The sequence below is a fragment of the Zea mays genome, chromosome 4 (assembly GCF_902167145.1).
Source record: "Zea mays cultivar B73 chromosome 4, Zm-B73-REFERENCE-NAM-5.0, whole genome shotgun sequence".
Lineage (NCBI taxonomy): Eukaryota > Viridiplantae > Streptophyta > Magnoliopsida > Poales > Poaceae > Zea > Zea mays.
Window position 1 is genome coordinate 165,029,025 of NC_050099.1, and position 17,926 is coordinate 165,046,950.

The window sequence follows — 17,926 nt, forward strand, 5'->3', positions numbered from 1 at the left end:
AAAAAGCGTGGCGTGCCGCCTGCGGAAGTTGTCTGCGGCCCATCCGTACTTCTGCTACTGGCTACTGCCTACTAGCTTGATACCCAAAACCTCCCTACCTTTTTTAAAAAAGAAAAGAACAAACTGATAGCCAAAATTCACGTACCTCAAATCAAAAGATTATTATACGTCCACTCCCAAACTTTTGCAACAAGATATTGCCAACACAGATGGTATAGCCGTATAGACATTTATTCGGCTGGACATATTTGTGTACTCAGTAGTAGCATATATGTGTACCATATAGTATATACATAGAACAAGAAAAACATGGACCATGACAGTTGATCACGTAAGGTGAATTATATAAAACAGAAAAACCACCACCACAAACGGGATTTCGACACGGCCGAACCGCACGAGGACATGCTCTGCCAGGTTTCACTGCGGCACCTCAGGAATCTTGGGCTCATGCGACATGCTCTTCCGGTGGATGCTCATGAACTTGGCAACGAATTCTGAACAAAGAGAAAACGATACTTCAGGGAATTCCGGTGGTTGACAGAGCCAATGGAAGACGACACGTAAATGCACTGACAATATGCCTTGTCCGATAGCAACTCAAATGGACCCCGTGCCCAAAATACAAAAGAAAACTTTCTAGTACCACAAGCACTAGTTATTGGAATGCAGGGGAAATAAATTACCTTCCAATTTAAGCAGAGCACTTGCACCAACAGGCAACCTCTTGTCCTGAAATTCATTATTCTCATATATTAAAATTGCTCACCAGGGAAGTGCATGCTGAACTGGATGGTGTGAGAGAGACAAGCTCACATAGTAGGCATGCCAATAGTAGACTTCCCTCTTCACGCCAGTCTGAATTCCCTTCAAGAAGAGTTCTACGAGCTTCTGCAAGAGATTTGAGAATGAAGTTCATATGCATAGTTATCTCTGTTGAGAAAATAGTATTCCTGAAGCACAAAATAAATAAATAAATAAATAAATAATAACAATAATTTACCTGTAACAATATAATTTCTAGTTTGCATAATTTACCTGGAGTATTAGTTTAGGAGGTACAAATTCCACCAGGAGTTTTTGGAGCTTGCCTCGTGCCAGAAATAACCTACACAATTTTTCCCCATCTGTTATGCAAATGGACTAGTAGGATGCAATCACACAAACTGTTGCACATAATGACAAATATTAAGTATTTAAGTCACCAAACAGTATATTCATTGTAATAGCTTAACCTCCCAATGAACAAAGAATAATATGAACATTCAACAGTTAAAATTCTTCTAATTCTACAGTCAGACCTTTTAGGGGCAGGATCATCCAAAATTTCTACTGCAAGTTCCTCCAGAACCTCCTCCCATCCTAGTGGTATAGCTTGTCCATCAATGAAGGGATAACTGGGTAAATTGAAAGGGAAACAAAAACAAAATTAGATACTGATGAAATATAATGAACAGACCTAGCGCAGTGATGAGAAGCCTTTTCATGCTAGAGGAACACGGTGATCGTACTTGTTGGCTTTACATGCCTCTAGAGCCAATATAGCCTCCCTCAAGTTCTTCCTGGATTGATTCGCAATGGTAGTAGCAAAACTTGTAGGAAGATCAAAACTCTCTTTTCTTGATGTATAGGTAAGGATATCTACCACCTGACAGAAATATTAAAACATTATAAACTATTAAGAAATATTTATGTTCATTGTGCTACTCTCTCCGTTTAAAATTATAAGATGTTTTGCCTTTTCTAGATATATGAATTTTACTACATACCTAGACATAATGTGTATCTAAATGCATAACAAAAACTATATATCTAGAAAAAATAAAACATCTTATAATTTGGAATGGAGGGATTATTTTTATCTATAATGACTTTTCCCATGTCAAGTGAAAGTAACCTACTAATAAAGCCAAATAACTATGTCATGTCTTATGAATTCTAGATTTATAGTTGATCACAGATAACATATGATTCCTGGCTTATTACTAAAAATGAGAACTCACCTCACGTGTACTGGGCACACCAATTGAAATAATCTTGCAACGACTCTTTATAGAATCTAGGAGATTAGATTCATCCTGGCAAGTCATTATTATCTTGCATGCATCAGAGGAGGAATCTATTATCCATTTTATCAGACGCTGGTTATTTTGGCTGACTTTATCAACATCATAGAGAACAATCACTAGAACAAAGAATCATGTTATTAATGGTTCAAATGAAATGGCACATCAAGGAACAATGTTGCAGAACTGCAGAGAGTGAATTATACCTTTAAAGCTCTTTCTCACAATTGGCTCAGTGATTTTACACTTATCAGACATTTCATTTGCTAGAGTCATCAAAGCATATCTAGCGTTCTTCGATTGAAACCTCATGTGGAGTTCCACATGGTTATTGCTGGATGAAACTGGGACGAGAATAGGCACAGATATGGACCCCTGCTGAATTATGGAAAGCTTTTCTCAGATGTATTGCATAGAGGAGTGTTACAATATATAGAGGCACAGGAACCCTAACCCTAATGGGCCGGCAGCCCAACGGTGGTGCCAGCCCACCTACACATAGGAACACACACTCTAACATCCCTCCGCAGTTGCAACGGGAGCACCGTGAACGATGAGACTGGAGCAGAAGCCGAAGGTACGAGCAGACGGGTTGAAATCCCCCCGCAGTCGCAGCGTCGTGAGCATGTGAATGTTGCGGCTAGAGCAGAGACCGATGTCCACTCCAAGAAGACAATAGCCCCTGTATGCCGAGGTAGCCAAAGTCGAGGTGGTCGTGGTCAGGAGACACGCAGTGGTAGCCTGTTCTTCGGGAGGGGACGACGTTCGATCGTCAACGATCGGCAGGGCGATGCAACAAAAGAAGAGTAGCAGTAGATCGGGGACCTTCTTCCTTCCTCTGTCATCCGGTCGTCGAGGAGCCCTGCCAAGGAGGCCAGAGGCAGCGCGCGCGTCTACGCCAGTCAGGGTGGTCGTGCCCGCGGCAGAGTAGAAGGGGTATCGACGGATCCGGTCGGGAAAGCTACGACAGCGACGGATCCAGCCATGAAGACCGTGATCCGGCCAAAGGGACAACGAATCTAGCCGAGAAGGTCGCGGCAGCGGTGGATCCGACCGGGAAAGCCGCGGCAGTGACAGATCCAATGATGACGGCTATGGAGGCGGAGGCCGACGGGGTGGGACCAGCCGGGCAGGGGCCTGCGCCGGGTCTGGCAAGGGGTGTCGACGCCAGCGACGGAAGAAGCTTTAAGGAGAGGCGCAGGACGCTTCTGATCGGGCGGCCGGCGGCGCTAGGAGGCGCGGCAGAGGCGGATTGGGGACAAGGGCAGCCATCGTGCTCACACCCAGAGAGGAGGGAGGGTCGTGCGGATCTGGGCGCCTAGCAGTGGGAGGCGTGACCAGGGGGCGACGGCGCAACCAGGCGGAGGAGGGGGCAGGCGGCGCCAAGGGGAAAGCAGCAGGGGCGGACTTGAGCAGAGGAGGCGCATGTGTCATGTGCTAGAATAGGGGTGCCAGGGAAGGGGGCCGGCACATCCCGCGGTTGAGGAAGGCGGGCATGGGATAGCAGGAGCTTGGAGCTCAGGCGCGTCCGTGGGGGGGTGCCCGAGAAAGAGCAGGGAGCGGGCCTGGCGGACTTGAGGAAGGGGAAGGAGGCAGAGGGAAGGGCGGCATCGGTCGCCGGAGCAGCAGCAGATCCGGGGGGAGACGACCGCCAGCCATGAGTGGGGAGGAGGCGACAGCGACTCCGCGGGTGCGCAGGCCTGCACGCGCGGTGGCGACAGCTCGTGCCCGCATGCCTGCTCGCGCAGCGCCGACGACTCTGGCCGGATCTCGGCGGGGAGATGTAGGTGGCACGCGGGGCGGAGCTCCGCCGGCGAGTCGGCGCTGACCAGATCTCGGCGGGAGGGGAGGTGCGTAGGGCCCCGCGGCTTGGGCGGGTGGTGTCGGCCAGGCGGAGCACGGGCGCGTCCTCCGAGGGAGGAGCATGGGGTGGCCGTTAGGCATGCATTGTGGTCGGGCACACGGACACTAGCTAGTGGCACACGGGAAGAGGCGGTCGGTAGGCGTCAGGGGAAGCAGGGCTGGCGACTGGGCTGGGGGCCAACCCCGGGAGTGAAGGGAGAGGCTCCCGAGGCCGACAGCGCCGAAGCAGTGGTCGTCTACTGTTCCTAGGCAAGGGTGGGCGACGCCTGTGGTGGGAATGGTGGGTGGAAACCTAGTTTGATACCATGTAAGAATGTGATTGTTTGATTGATGCATTGCATAGAGGAGGTTTACAATATATAGAGATACAGGAACCCTAACCCTAATGGGCCGGTGGCCCAACAGTGGTGCCAGCCCAGCAACACATAGGAACACACACTCTAACAATAAGCATTAATGACAGAACAGACCTGGCCATTGCAGCTCTTCAAATAGTGAGAGACCTGGAAAAGCCGAAACACTTGATGAAATCTGTGCTGAGCATAATATATATATATATATCTATATATATATATATATATAGATATATATATAGATATATATATAGATATATATATATAGATATATATATAGATATATATAGATATATATATAGATATATATATATATATATATATATATATATATATAAACATAAAATTTCATATTTGGTTTTCAAGTTTGTACATTCAAAGATGAATCGCCAAAAATTTCAGTGAGGACAGCTCTGCACAAAGATCTCTTTCCTGATCCTGGAGGACCTTTGAAAATAATATGTGGGCAAAATTCTGCAGAGACCTGTCACAACAAAATACTTAATGTTTCGAAGACAAAAGCACCAGCCTTGAGCACTAAGATAAAAATGGCAGGTAGGACAAACCAAAACAATTTAATTCATTGCGCCGTGAAAATGTCAGAAACAGACTACAAATACTTTGTTAAAGCAAGACAACTACAAGCTTATAATCTGTCATGGACCTTCGGTCCATGGGGATAGCTGTCTTCTCCGGCGAGGTTATACCCCTCTGCCGCAGGCTTGGTTCTAGGGTAGCAGCCCTAGGCGCTTGAGAGTGTCATTGCAAGGGAGAGAGAGATTGGTTTGATAATGATCTTGCTTGATTTATTCCCTGCTGCCATGCGGCTTATAAATAGCCCTATGGCTAACCAACTTCTCCTACAAACTCTCAACTAACTCCTACTTTCTTGGACTTATCTGCTGCTAACCAACTCTCCACAATTCTCTCATCCCAATCTTATTCTCTAGCCTTATCTCAGCTCATCTCAATCTTATTCTCTAGCCTTATCCCAGCCTGGTTGTTGCCTCTCGCTCCCTATTATGCCCATGACATCTCCCCCTCCCTTGAGGACCAGCTCGTCCTCGAGCTGCCATAGACTTACCTGACACGACTTAAGGTTAAGCCTTTTACATCTCGGCTTACCTTTATTATTTAAGACGAAAATACAAAATAATTGTGGAACTAAAATATAAATTTGAACTGCAGTTATGTCCTCCTGTCCTCCTGGATCCCAAGGAAAGGGCTGAACTGCGGACTTCACGTTGGATGAAAGGTGAAGGAGGAACCAGCCCGTTCTTATGTTGGGTCTGTCCAGCACCAAGACAGTTGCCCGAATGAAGGAGATGACCCTCTTTGGCCGTGCAGGGGGGCTGCATACCCAGATCTCAACTTCTGCAGGGGGTTCAAAAAGTATAAACAAGACTTGGTGGTTGGGCGCGCAGGCTGGGAGTTGGTGCAGCGATGAGCTGATCAGCAAGTGCAGCTTCCGCACCGCCCGCCTAACAAGGAAGCCGCGCACTGCGGCTTGCAGGCGCACCACGGCCTGCTCATGTGATGACGGCCATGGGGTGGCCCTGGAGGCCACAACAAGGTGCTTCTCCCCACGAAGGGACTGTACCTGGCGGCGTGCCAGGAACCCTCGCGTTGCCGCCTGAAGCCGCACCGCTGCTTGGAGTTCCTTCTCTGTCTTCTCCTTGTAGCGGTGGAACATCACAACGAACTGATCCCACTTCTCTGCGAGACGGCCAAAACTCTCTTCGAGCCGAGTGAATGCATCTGGAGTTGGAGGGGGCGGGTGGGAGGGCGTTGCGGCGGCTGATGGCGCGGCGGTTGGTGGTGGTGAGGGATGGGCGGCTGGTGGTGGTGAGGATAACCTGGCTCTGATGCCAGGTGTCATTGACCTTCGGTCCATGGAGATAGCTGTCTTCTCCGGCGAGGTTATACCCCTCTGCCGCAGGCTTGGTTCTAGGGTAGCAGCCCTAGGCGCTTGAGAGGGTCACTACAAGGGAGAGAGATTGGTATGATAATGATCTTTCTTGATTTATTCCCTGCTGCCATGCGGCTTATAAATAGCCCTATGGCTAACCAACTTCTCCTACAAACTCTCAACTAACTCCTACTTTCTTGGACTTATCTGCTGCTAACCAACTCTCCACAATTCTCTCATCCCAATCTTATTCTCTAGCCTTATCTCAGCTCATCTCAATCTTATTCTCTAGCCTTATCCCAGCCTGGCTGTTGCCTCTCGCTCCCTATTATGCCCATGACATAATCATTGTTCGCCTGATAGCCTAAAAGGCTGTTTAAACAGTAAACGGAGGTCGACCATTTTGTAAAAGATCCATTAAACAGTCATAAAATAGGGAGAAACAGCCTAAACAAAACAGAGGTCAACATTACCGGGCAGGAATGGTTGAACATCCGTTTAACCCATCATTATTCAAAAAGTGGCAAATGCACTTCAATTTTTACATGCATAAATATGTATACTTAGTTCTTTACTGCAAACATGTGTATACTTAATTTCTTACATGCATAATTATGTACACTTGATTTTTTTTTACATGCATAAATATGTATACTTGCTAGAATACTTTACTTTTCAAAGCATAAATATGTATATTATGGTGATATAGTACAAAACATTTTATACCGTTTAACCCATTTAATCACTAAACAAAGGGTGACCGACTGTCTACTGTTTAGTGTTTATGATAACACAGTTTATAATAGATAAAACACTTGATGAAATCACAAAGGTTACCGATTGTTTAAGCTGCTGGACTTGCTCCCTGTGGCAAGTAAATCCATTTAAATTTTGTGGACGATATTTATCAGCCCAAAAAAGTCTAATCTTCTCAATGACAAGTGCCTTCTGAATGAAACTTGATTCAGATTCATCATTTTTTTTGTTGTTTGATGTTCTTGATTTTCGACATGCCTTCCCAGTCATACATGGAAGCCACGTATCGTTTTGCACCTTGCTGGATGTGAATTTCATGACGCCTCCAACTAGTTTCCCAGTGATTTCACTAAACTTTCCACTCTCCCCACTTAATTTTCCATTGCTATATGGGCTACTCAAAGTGGTGGTGGTGCTCATCTGGCAATGGCGACCAGTAGCATAACTGGATTTCGTAGTTGTGCGCGAAAGACCTGTCCGAGCTGAAACAAATTGTGATGGCTGGCCCAAATTACTTTGAGTAACAGTGCCATCATTCTCAGTATGGACATTTGAGTCAGAGGTAAATGATTGGTCAATATTGTTAAGCTTTGTTGACGTTTTCTCAAGTGGAGCCCTGCAATCACGGGAGAAGAAGATATCACCTGCAGGTATCGACTCTGTGCTCGTAAATGCATACTCATTATATCTGGAATTAGGTAACTTGCCATTTGCAATCAATTCACTGATCTCCTGGGAACAGTTTTCTGCATGTGAATCTTCTTCTATATTATCAGCAACTTCTCTTTCTGGATGTGTTGAGACAGGGTTACTGCCAGGAAATGCAGGAGCTCTAGCAGGATGTTCCTTCTCTTGTGGCCGTAATTTTGGTGCAGAAATTGAACGATTGCGGGAAAACCTTGCCTTTATTGATGATCTACTAAAGGTTTCCATAGAAGAACGAAATCTGGGAGGCGTCCGGCTGCTCTTCTTACGTGATTCATTCTTCACAGCTGTAAATGGAGAAGGATGGCGCCTTTGTTCTGTGACCCTTGGAGGAGTACGACTGTATCTCAAGTTTGAAGTTTTCTCAGCATGATAATCTAGTGTGCAGTTAGGAGATATGTTTTGCCTCCTAGTACCAACTTGGTCATTCCTACCAGAATCTTTAGGAAGACGATTCCTATTCGATGCCAATGCTCCATCGTTCCAAGGGCTTTCATGCCACTCAGTTTCTGTGTCAGAAGGTTCATAGCCACTTTTGTGCTTTGTGGAAACATCATTGCGAGAATGCCTATTATGCCCTAAGTTGCTCTGTGCAGATAGCATACTTTATTACTTGAAATCCCTGTGATTCAGAAAATATGCAATCTTGTAATGTCAAGAAAATAAAAGGTATAACCAAATTCAAGTTCAAAATATTGGTATAGTTAAATTAGTAAGGCAAACAAGATTCATCATGTGCTACGCTTCTAGAAGTATAAGCAAATCCCAATTCACCTTTCTGTTCATTTCAACTTAATGATAAAACTATTGAATAATTTTTTTCTTTTAATTGTAAAGGCATCCAATACAGGATATTCCATTGCAAAAATGACAAAAATCTGAATTACGAAATATAACATACTTGTGGTAAACCTTACCCATAAGCTTCATGGTATTCATGAATAATACATAACTTGCAACAGGTGGCCCTTTTATGTGATTAATCAAACAAATTAGATGTTCAAGACAAAATCAGGATGAAAAGAAAGGAATAAAACAAGCAAATCATCATGACAATTTATGTGAACAAGCTGAAGATTCTGAAACTTTGTGTAGAACAAGAAACAGGCTCCCATATAAACTACTTTGTGTGTTAGGATGGCCAAGGAGTAAGCCACTCTTTGGTCTATGGCTGGTGCTAAGGGGATTTCCTTCCTTCAAGCCCAAGGCCTACGGGTTAGCTTCACCTAGGAGTAGGGGGCGTTCTGCGTGTGTTGCAGGCGCGCAGTTCTTTCGTTTTTCCAGTGTCAGGGTTGTTGTTTTTTGGTTCTTGATGTGTTTGTTGTTGGTTGTATCAGGGTTTCTTTTCACCCCCACCATTTTTTCTTCTTAATACAATAATACGCAGCTCTCCTGCGTGTTAAAAAAAAACTACTCCAGATTTCAGCTGAGGCATGCCCCAACAATCTACATGAGAAAACACAGATGGTGGGATTTAACTGTGCCATTGACCAAGGAGGGTGAATTACTAAAAGCAAGAATTATGCTTATACTCCTTAATATAATGATGCTATGCTCTCGGTGTTCGAGAAAAGAATTATGCTTACAGTTTGTATCTGGATTTGAAGTAAATGACCTAATAGGCTAATACTTTCTAAGTTTGGATTTCATGCTAATGTATATGTATACGTTACGATTTTTATGTATAATGGATTAGCACATATCTTAGTTATCATGATCAAAATATACAGAACATACAGTATATAGAATCAAAATCAAAGCATCACTCCTTTCTATTCTTAAGATCAATTTGCAGGCTAAGAAAACCTGTGGTGCAAACCCTCATCAATTCTATGAATCAACGATGAAGCAGGGAAGTAGTTACCTCAAGGAAAAACATATGGCATTCTTCAAACACCCAGTCGCAGAGCCAACTGAAGGACAAAAGCAAGAGTTATAAGGAGACAACAAAGAAGGAAGACAAGAAAAAAACATCCTTTCTGTTTTGCCAGATGGCATTCTTGTCCTCTTCTTCTACTCCAAGTGCAGAATAAACCAAAGGAGAGAAGAAGCCATTCTACCCCATTACCTAGGCCACTTATTCCAAAAATCATCATATATTCCTAGGAACATAAAACATATATTTAAAGGAGACAGCTTATGTAGGATCTAGCAGCAATAAAATACTGTTCTATGACTTCCTAACACTGATATCTATTCTTTCACACCGTTTTATCATTCTGTGAACCTTACAAACTTCGGTAAGGAAAGTTCAAGATGCCTACTGAATTGTCAGAGAGTTTTTATTTGTTTAAGATTTGTCTTTTGCTTGGATATGGGCCCATTATGATTTACGCGTGACCTAAGATCACATCAATTATGCAGGATAAAAAATGTCAGATCATCACCACATTCACTTGTCAGAACAAACAAAGATGGACAGGTATTCATGACTCCACTTCTTTTAATACTCCATTTGGAACAAAAAAAGCATTGTTTATGACTTACAAGAAAGATATAAATTGATCAAATATTCTAAACTAGAGTATCCAATTACTCGTTCACTGTTGTATAATTTACATGGGGATACAGTTGATTTCCTTTCAATTGACAAGTCAATTTCAAAATATGTGTTATCACCCTTAACAAATGCTGAATATATAAAAATTAAATCCATCTTCAAGAGAAATGGAGCATCTGCAACGAGGACAAAGAAAGAATGAGTGTACATTTTTTATGCATGAAACAATCGTCTTTCAGAAAATGATTTGCAAATTGCAACTAGGAAAAGCGAGGTTTCACAGCTTCTTCATGTTTTTATCAACCTTGTTCTTCGTACACATAGCACCAAACTTCTACGCCATAATCAAATGTAATTGTACCTATAACTCCGTGATCCTGGGGGCTTGGACTATCTGGAGACACCGCAATGATTGTGTTTTCAATGGTGCTCAGCCTTATATAGTTGGATTGCTTACCTCAGCCAGTGATGAGTTCAATATGTGGTGTTTTGCGGGGGCCAAAGGCTTCACCCGTCTTTCGGACCTAGCTTTTGTGTTCAACCCCGGCTAGGAGGCGGTTATACCTCTTGTTGTTTGTGTGTGTGTGTGAGTAGTGTGTTAGGTCACTATAAATACCATCTTTCTTCTAATGAAATGATACGCAGCTCTCCTGCGTGTTCGAGAAAAAAAAAGTGAAGGTATAAAAAACTGAAACAGATTGACTAAATTATAAAGTATCAGTAACTCACAAAAGGATAGACCAAGGGTAGTGGTGAAAGCTATCTCAAAGTCATCAGGTCGCGGGTTCGAAGTAGCCTCTCCACATTTGCAGTGTCGGATGCTCCCACGTGAGTCGGGTCTAGGAAGGGATAAATCGAGGCAAGCTTTGCCCCCGCAAATGCGGAGAGCCTGCTTCGAACCTGTGACATGGTGACTCAGAAGTCAGAAACAACCCTTACCACTACACCGGACCTGCTCTTTGGGGCTTTAACAAAAGTAACACAAATATAATTACCACCTAATCTTTAGCGGTTTCAACTTACCATGGATTTCTTTAAGAAGTTGATCTTCTGTTACATATAACTTTTTCAGGGATTTCTTGATTTTTGTCTCCTAGAGGTCAGCCAATTCAGTCATTGAGCAGACATTTCCTAGAGGCCTCAGATACAACATCTTGTTCAATGTCCTGGAATCTTCTATGGTGCATATTGTCAATTTAGCAACATCATTCTCTTTTAAAAAAATACCTGCAAATAAATGTTCTTCCCTGAGGTAACAAAATTTACATGTAAATTCAGATATAAGACTATTAGAATAGAGAAATAATACTAATTGTCCATCTTCAGCAGCGATGGCTAGACTTTGACGCCGGTGATGTCCCCCAGCAGCTGCACGAGCCATATAGCCTGGCATGCTCCAGCTGCATCCACCATATACTCTGCTTCACAAGTTGAGAAGACCTCAGTTTTTGTTTCTGAAACTACCAAGACACATGCATGTCTCCTAAGAAGAAGATAACGCCGCCGGTGATTCTCCTCTCATCGATGTCTCCCCCAAGTTGTAGTTTGTGTATTCGGTCAGCGTGTAGCCCACCAACCTGAAGTCAGTGTTGCAGCGCTTGGGGCAGACAAGACCGTAGTCGACTGTAACAACGAAGCAGTGTAGGATGTGCTTGACGGTGGCTAAGTGCTCTTGTTGTGGTCTCTCCATGAAACGGCTCACAAAACCCACCGCAAACATAATGTCTGGCCTGTTATGAACCAGATAGCGCAGACTTACTACCACACTTTTGTACATCGTCGCATTGACCTCTAGTGTTGCCTCTTCGTTGAAAGCTTCAGTCTGGCCTCCATTGACGTGTGGCATCGGTTACAATCCCACATGTTGGACTTCTCCAACAACTTGCGGATGTACGCCACTTGCCTTAACATGATGGAGGTGTGTCCTTGCTTGACCTCCATCCCAAGATAGAAAGATAAGAGACCAAGGTCACTCATCCGAAGCAGACGACGCATCTCCTCCTTGAATGCATCGACATCCACTAGCCTTGCTCCAATGATGATTAGGTCGTCGACATAGACCCAGACCAGCACACGCAATGTTGTGGCGCCCTTAGTGTACATCCCATGCTCGCTAAAGCACTTGATGAAGCCGAGTTTGCGTAGGTTGTTGTCCAGCTTTGCGTTTCACGCCCGTGGTGCTTAGGGAAGTTTGTACAACGCCTTATTTAGCCATAGAACCTTCGCTTTGTGCCTAGTAGTGACAAAGTCGGGCGTCCGCCAGACGTACACCTCCTCCTTGAGCTCGCCATTCAAGAACGTTGTCTTGGCATACATGTGTGCACAAGCCAACCCATTGCCACAACATCAAGCAGTATCCACACATATTACATCTGTGCGACCAGATCAAACACCTCATCATAGTCTATCCCCGGACCTCGGTTGTACCCCTTGGCGAGAATCTAGGCCTTGTGCCTGACGACGATGCCCTGCTCATTGCGCTCCAGTTTGTACACCCACTTCAGACCAATTGGGCGATGGCCTAGATGAAGGTCGACAAGAGCCCATGTCTCGTTCTCCTCAATGGATGTCATCTCCTCTATCGTCGCCTTGCACCAGTGGGAATCGTCTCGAGCCTCCTTGAACGTAGTCGATTCATAATCACCGATGATAATGAGCAACTCCTCATTCACCACAAACTCCCATTCTGTACAACAACAACAACAACAACAACAACAAAGCCTTTTTGTCCCAAGCACGTTGGGGTAGGCTAGAGATGAAACCCCGTATGAAAACCTCAGAGCTCAACCCCCAAAGAACAGAAAAGGGAAACAAAGGCAAAGGAGAACCGAAAACAACGAAACAGGGAAACACATAAAAGAGATAAAACCCACAATGACCAGCAAGATCTAAAATGGACACAAGAAAAGGTCAAACGATTAAGGAGGAAAAGCGAAACTATCAATCAGGGTTCTGGCACGTGAATTGCACACTTCCACCCCTTCCTATCTGCGGCGAGCTCTTTGTCAATATTCCACTCCTTCAGGTCTCTCTTCACAAACTCCCATTCTGTCAAGCCAGGAATTTCCATTGACTCGAGCACATTATCCAACGTTCTAAACCGGAGAGACATCTCATTGTCGTGGTCGGCGTCGAGGTCTAGAGGTAGTGACATGAACTCCACCTGCGTCGGTGATGGAGGTGTATCGGCCGCCGCTGGAGGTGTACTAAGTACTGGTGCAAATGTGTCGCATGCTGTTGGCATCCTTGTCCACCAAGATCGTACTGTTTAGTAACATTCTTCCACTGCCTTGATCCTCCCGATCAACTCCTCCATAGCTAGTGTATTGAGATCAAGAAGGGTTTAGATCACCATCACGATCTGTGAGTCCTTGGTGGAGTGGCCCGTAGGAATTTGCGCACGACCTCTGGCTCCTAGTACCAGGTCGGTGATGTGCATGTCGAAGTCGTCAACAGATTCACTATCCTTGAATCTGAGTGAGTTGAACTCGTGTCGTAGCCTTCGCTTGGTGCACTTGGTCCACACCGAGATTTGTTTTATTTTGACGTCCACGCGATCTTGGTGGTCGCCCTTGCTTGTGATCACCCCTTACATCTCCAGAGGTACCATGAGGGCGATGGCCTCTAGAGCATTGCGACCGTCATCGTCGATGTAGTCATTGGTGTCGACGTTCACCGCCATCCACATGCCTCTCGCCTGCAACTTCAACTTCATGAGCACCACCCATGAGTAGTAGTTGGTCTTGGTCAGCAACAGGTACTGATCGCTGTCGCCACTCTCCCTCACGGCCTAATGGATCACCAAGCCACAGTCAGTCGCCATTGGCAGAGCTGCTCCCCGTCTCTTGACAGCGATGTTGCATGATTGCAAGCATGACCCTGGCAACGATAGCAGGTGTAGCCTTCTACTCGTCGGTGCGCCTTTTCGAAGACGAAGAAGATGATCCCTGGATCACCCAAACGCTCACAAAACTCAACACGAACACTAGAAGGACACAATGAGTTTTTGGCGCTGCCAAACTACACCGCTGTGATAGGTGTATTCTAATGATATGTTTATATACACAATTACAAAGCCTCAAAAGCAAACTATTCAATCAGCTATTGATTAGTAAATAACTAATCAATCAACTACCAATTAGCTAAGAAACAAAACTAATCAATCGTCTATCAATTAGCTACAAAAGAAAACTAATCAATCATTGAAGGAGGAAAAAAATAAACCGAGCTGCTTTATTCAACACTACTTGGTTGAATGTTCACATTTCGAAATCATTTGCTTTCAGCGCTGAACCTTCTGATATGTCATGACAGTAGACTCATAGAAAAGTACTAATAAGTTAATAACCAAGTTAGGATTTAATCTGCTTCAATCCCCTCAATCCACCCCTAACCGAACAAGCCCTCGAATGGAAATGTATCGTGGCTTTCCAGCTCAGTAGCTCACCTTCACGCATCCAGCTTCCTTTATAGCCCGAAGCAGGGGCTTCTGCTCGAGCGCCTGCTTCGTGGGCACCGCGTAGATGACAACGTCCACCTGCCGCACCGCCTGGAGCAGGCTCGTGTAATTTTCAAGTGAACCAAGCCACTTAGCTAACTGAATTACGCTCTAGTGGAGGAGACTAGGGGTGCCACGCATTTACCTCGAGCAGAGTGGCGTCAGCGGCTACGAGCAAGTAGGAGAGTCGGGGCGTGCTAAGTGGTGGCCTGGTGGGGCCGGACGAACGCGAAGGTTCGGTGGCCGACGGCGAGGCTGGCCCGAGCGACGCTTACGCCGAGGCGGCCGGTGGCGCCGCCGACCACCAGGACCCGGCTCCTCGTCCTCGCTGTCTCCCTGACATCTCCGTCGCCTATAGAAGGGCAATAGTGCCGGCTAATCCGGACGGTCCGGAGCACGGCATGGCCCGTAGTGCCTGGGTACGGCACGACACGGGTGGAGGCGGGCCCGTGCACGGCCCTATGGCTAGTGCCGTGCCTGGGCCAAGTGCCGAGCACGCTGGACCGGCACGGGCACGACCCGATTAGCTCTAAAGCACGATTAAGCACGATTAGGCATGATTAGACCCAAGCACGACTAGTGAGCTGTGGGTTGTGCTTTTTTCTATCTAGGGTTTTCTCACAAGGGTGAGTTTTTACCTATATAGCTTTTTAATGAGGCAGTCATTGCACTAAACAGCTCAATATTAGCTATTTTAGTATGTTTTAACTGTATTTGTGAATGTCTGACTAAAATTCTGTGGTGTAGTGCTCGGGCCGGCCCTAGCACTACGGGCCTACCGTGCCGGCACGGCACGGCTAAGAAGGCTAAGTGCCGTGCTTGGGCCTGGGCTTAGGCACTAGTACCGTGCCGGCACGGCACGACTATTAAACGGGCCAAATGGGTCGTGCCCTAACTGTGTCGTGCCTGACCGTGCCAGGGTCGTGCCGGGCCGGGCCGCCCGTTTGGCCATCTATATCGTCGTCGCCCGCTCGGTTCGATGACATGGTGACATCTATGATCTATAGAGCCAGCACGACACGGCCCATAGTGACCAAGCACGGCAGGGCATTGATTGGTTCCGGGTCCGCGCCGGCACGGCCCGAACCTTAGTGTCGTGTTTGGACCGACTAGGGACACGCTGGGCCAGCACGAGCATAGCACGATCAGGTTTAAGCACGGTTAGTCACGCCTCTAATATCACATACCCCCCGCGCGGCCCATCGCCCAAGTCTCCTCTCACTCTCAGTGTCTCTCTCACTCATTCTCTCTCGAACCCTCCGCGGCTCCGCCCTCCAGTGATTTGGAAAGCGCCGCCTCCGTCGTCTCCCTCACCGCCTCTCCGCCGCCTCATTTGGTCCTCTGGCTCTCCAGCGCCTCTACTGGTAACACGATCCTCTGGTCAGGTTATGCTCTCTTGCTCATGTCGCCTCTAGATCTAGTTCCAAACCCTAAGTTTGGTGCTCTGATCTTGAACTTCTGTTCTTCTTCTGGTCTCCCTCCAACTTCGGTTGTGTTGATCCTCTATGGCTCCCTGTAACGGTGCGTCGATGTGTAACCCTAACTGTGTTTTAACCCTAATCATCGTGTCGTCGGCCGTCGGGGTTGGATCTGGTGCTCCGGCTTTGGTAAGTTGCTAATCTTTTTGCTTATGCTTCTGATTTGTGTTTGTCGCCTCTAGATCTGTGGTCAAACTAACGAACCCTAATCTATTCTAGTGCCTTATTCTGTGATTGAATTGAAGGTTGGAGCCATGAGGGACCGATCTGGTGCTCCTGTCCGGCTTTGGTAAGTTGCTAATATTTTGCTTGTGCTTCTAATTTGTCTTTGTCGCCTCTGGATCTTGTTCCAACCGACGAACCCTAATCTATTATGTCGCCTTGTTCTGTGATTGAAGGTTGGAGCCGTGAGGGACCAATCTGGTGCTCCTGTCCGGCTTTGGTAAGTTGCTAATATTTTGCTTGTGCTTCTAATTTGTCTTTGTCGCCTCTGGATCTTGTTCCAACCGACGAACCCTAATCTATTATGTCGCCTTGTTCTGTGATTGAAGGTTGGAGCCGTGAGGGACCAATCTGGTGCTCTGGCTTTGGTAAATTTTTAATCTCATGCTTGTTTTGTGATCTGTGCTTGTGAGTTGTGACCTGTGTTCGAACCCTAATCTATTATACTGCCTTCTTGTTCTGTGATTGGATCCATGAGGGACCGATCTCGTGCTCTGGCTTTGGTAAGTTATTAATCCGATGCTTGTTTTATGATATGTGCTTGTGAGTTGTAACCTGTGTTCAACCCTAATCTATTATATTGCCTTCTTGTTATGTGATTGTAGCCGTGAGGGACCGATCTGGTGCTCCGGCTTTGGTAAGTTATTAATCTGGTGCTATGTGCTTATGATCTGTGCTTGATGGCCGACGACGACACCGTGGCTGGACAAACTGGCGGCAGTGAGGCTGCAGTTCTTCAACGGAGCCCAACAATATAGATCCTAACCCTACTGTGGAAAGAGGTTGAGGGGACAGACACACCTACTAGTTCTCGGGTAAGAAATAGAACTTACACATCTGATGTCTGGAATGATTTTGACAAGATATATAAGGTTGTTGATGGTGTGAGGGTAAGGTGTCAGGCTAAGTGCAAAGTTCCAGTTGACTATAGATGGTCAATAAGCACAAGGCCCGCGAGCCCGGCACGAAGCCCGCTGTTTTGGCCTGATCCGAGCCCGGCACGAAGCCCGGTTCTATGCGGGCCCGGGCCGGGCTCGGACAGGAAACTAGGCACGGAGGGCTAGTCCGACACGACCCGTTTAACTCTAAGCCCGTTAAGCCCACCCTTTTGCACTAAAACGTGCTTACCGGCCCGCTTTTTCCCGTGCTAAACGGGCCAGGCCGACCCATTTAGGCCCTTTGCGGGCCGGACTCGGACAGGAAAACGAGCCCGCGGCCTTAGACAGCCCGGTCCGGTTTTCTAACCGTGCCCCGCGGGGTGGGCGGCCCGTTTAGCCATCTCTACAGTTGACACTCCAGGGTCCTCTCATGCATCTCAATCTCAGACACCTGCTGATCCAAATCCACATGTGGATGACTGATCATATTTAGGTAGATTGAACTTTGAACTATGGTTGTGTGCCTGTAATTATACTATAACTCTGAACAATGTGATATATGTAAGAACACTAAATGACTTGTGGGTTATACTCTTTTTTCCTATCTAGGGTTTTCTCACAAGGGAGGGTTTTTACCTAGATAGGTTTTTAATAAAGCAGTCATTGCACTAAAGAGCTCAATATTAGTTATTTAGTAT

General features: G+C 46.1%; 1 protein-coding gene across 20 annotated transcripts; it reads right to left on the minus strand.

The window, feature by feature from the left end:
* Positions 1 to 136: 136 nt before the first annotated feature.
* Positions 137 to 15,320, minus strand: LOC103653964 (Replication factor C subunit 3). Of its 20 annotated transcripts, XM_020552667.3 has the most exons (18): positions 14,796 to 15,320; positions 14,600 to 14,701; positions 11,462 to 11,570; positions 11,176 to 11,379; positions 10,882 to 11,052; positions 10,222 to 10,802; positions 9,517 to 9,565; positions 7,029 to 8,274; positions 4,656 to 4,766; positions 4,400 to 4,432; positions 2,273 to 2,444; positions 2,004 to 2,185; positions 1,512 to 1,648; positions 1,302 to 1,397; positions 1,039 to 1,108; positions 817 to 891; positions 687 to 732; positions 137 to 497 (listed from the first exon to the last, which is right to left on the minus strand). In XM_020552667.3, the coding sequence occupies exons 8-18, from the start codon at positions 8,253 to 8,255 to the stop codon at positions 421 to 423; spliced, it is 2,226 nt and encodes a 741-aa protein (XP_020408256.1). In that variant the 5' UTR covers positions 8,256 to 8,274; positions 9,517 to 9,565; positions 10,222 to 10,802; positions 10,882 to 11,052; positions 11,176 to 11,379; positions 11,462 to 11,570; positions 14,600 to 14,701; positions 14,796 to 15,320; the 3' UTR covers positions 137 to 420. The 20 variants fall into 20 exon arrangements, 18 of the variants coding, with proteins under 18 accessions (XP_020408256.1, XP_020408262.1, XP_020408255.1 ...); XM_020552673.2 differs by lacking the exon at positions 10,222 to 10,802 and having other exon boundaries at positions 2,273 to 2,441; XM_020552666.2 differs by lacking the exon at positions 10,222 to 10,802.
* Positions 15,321 to 17,926: the final 2,606 nt, after the last annotated feature.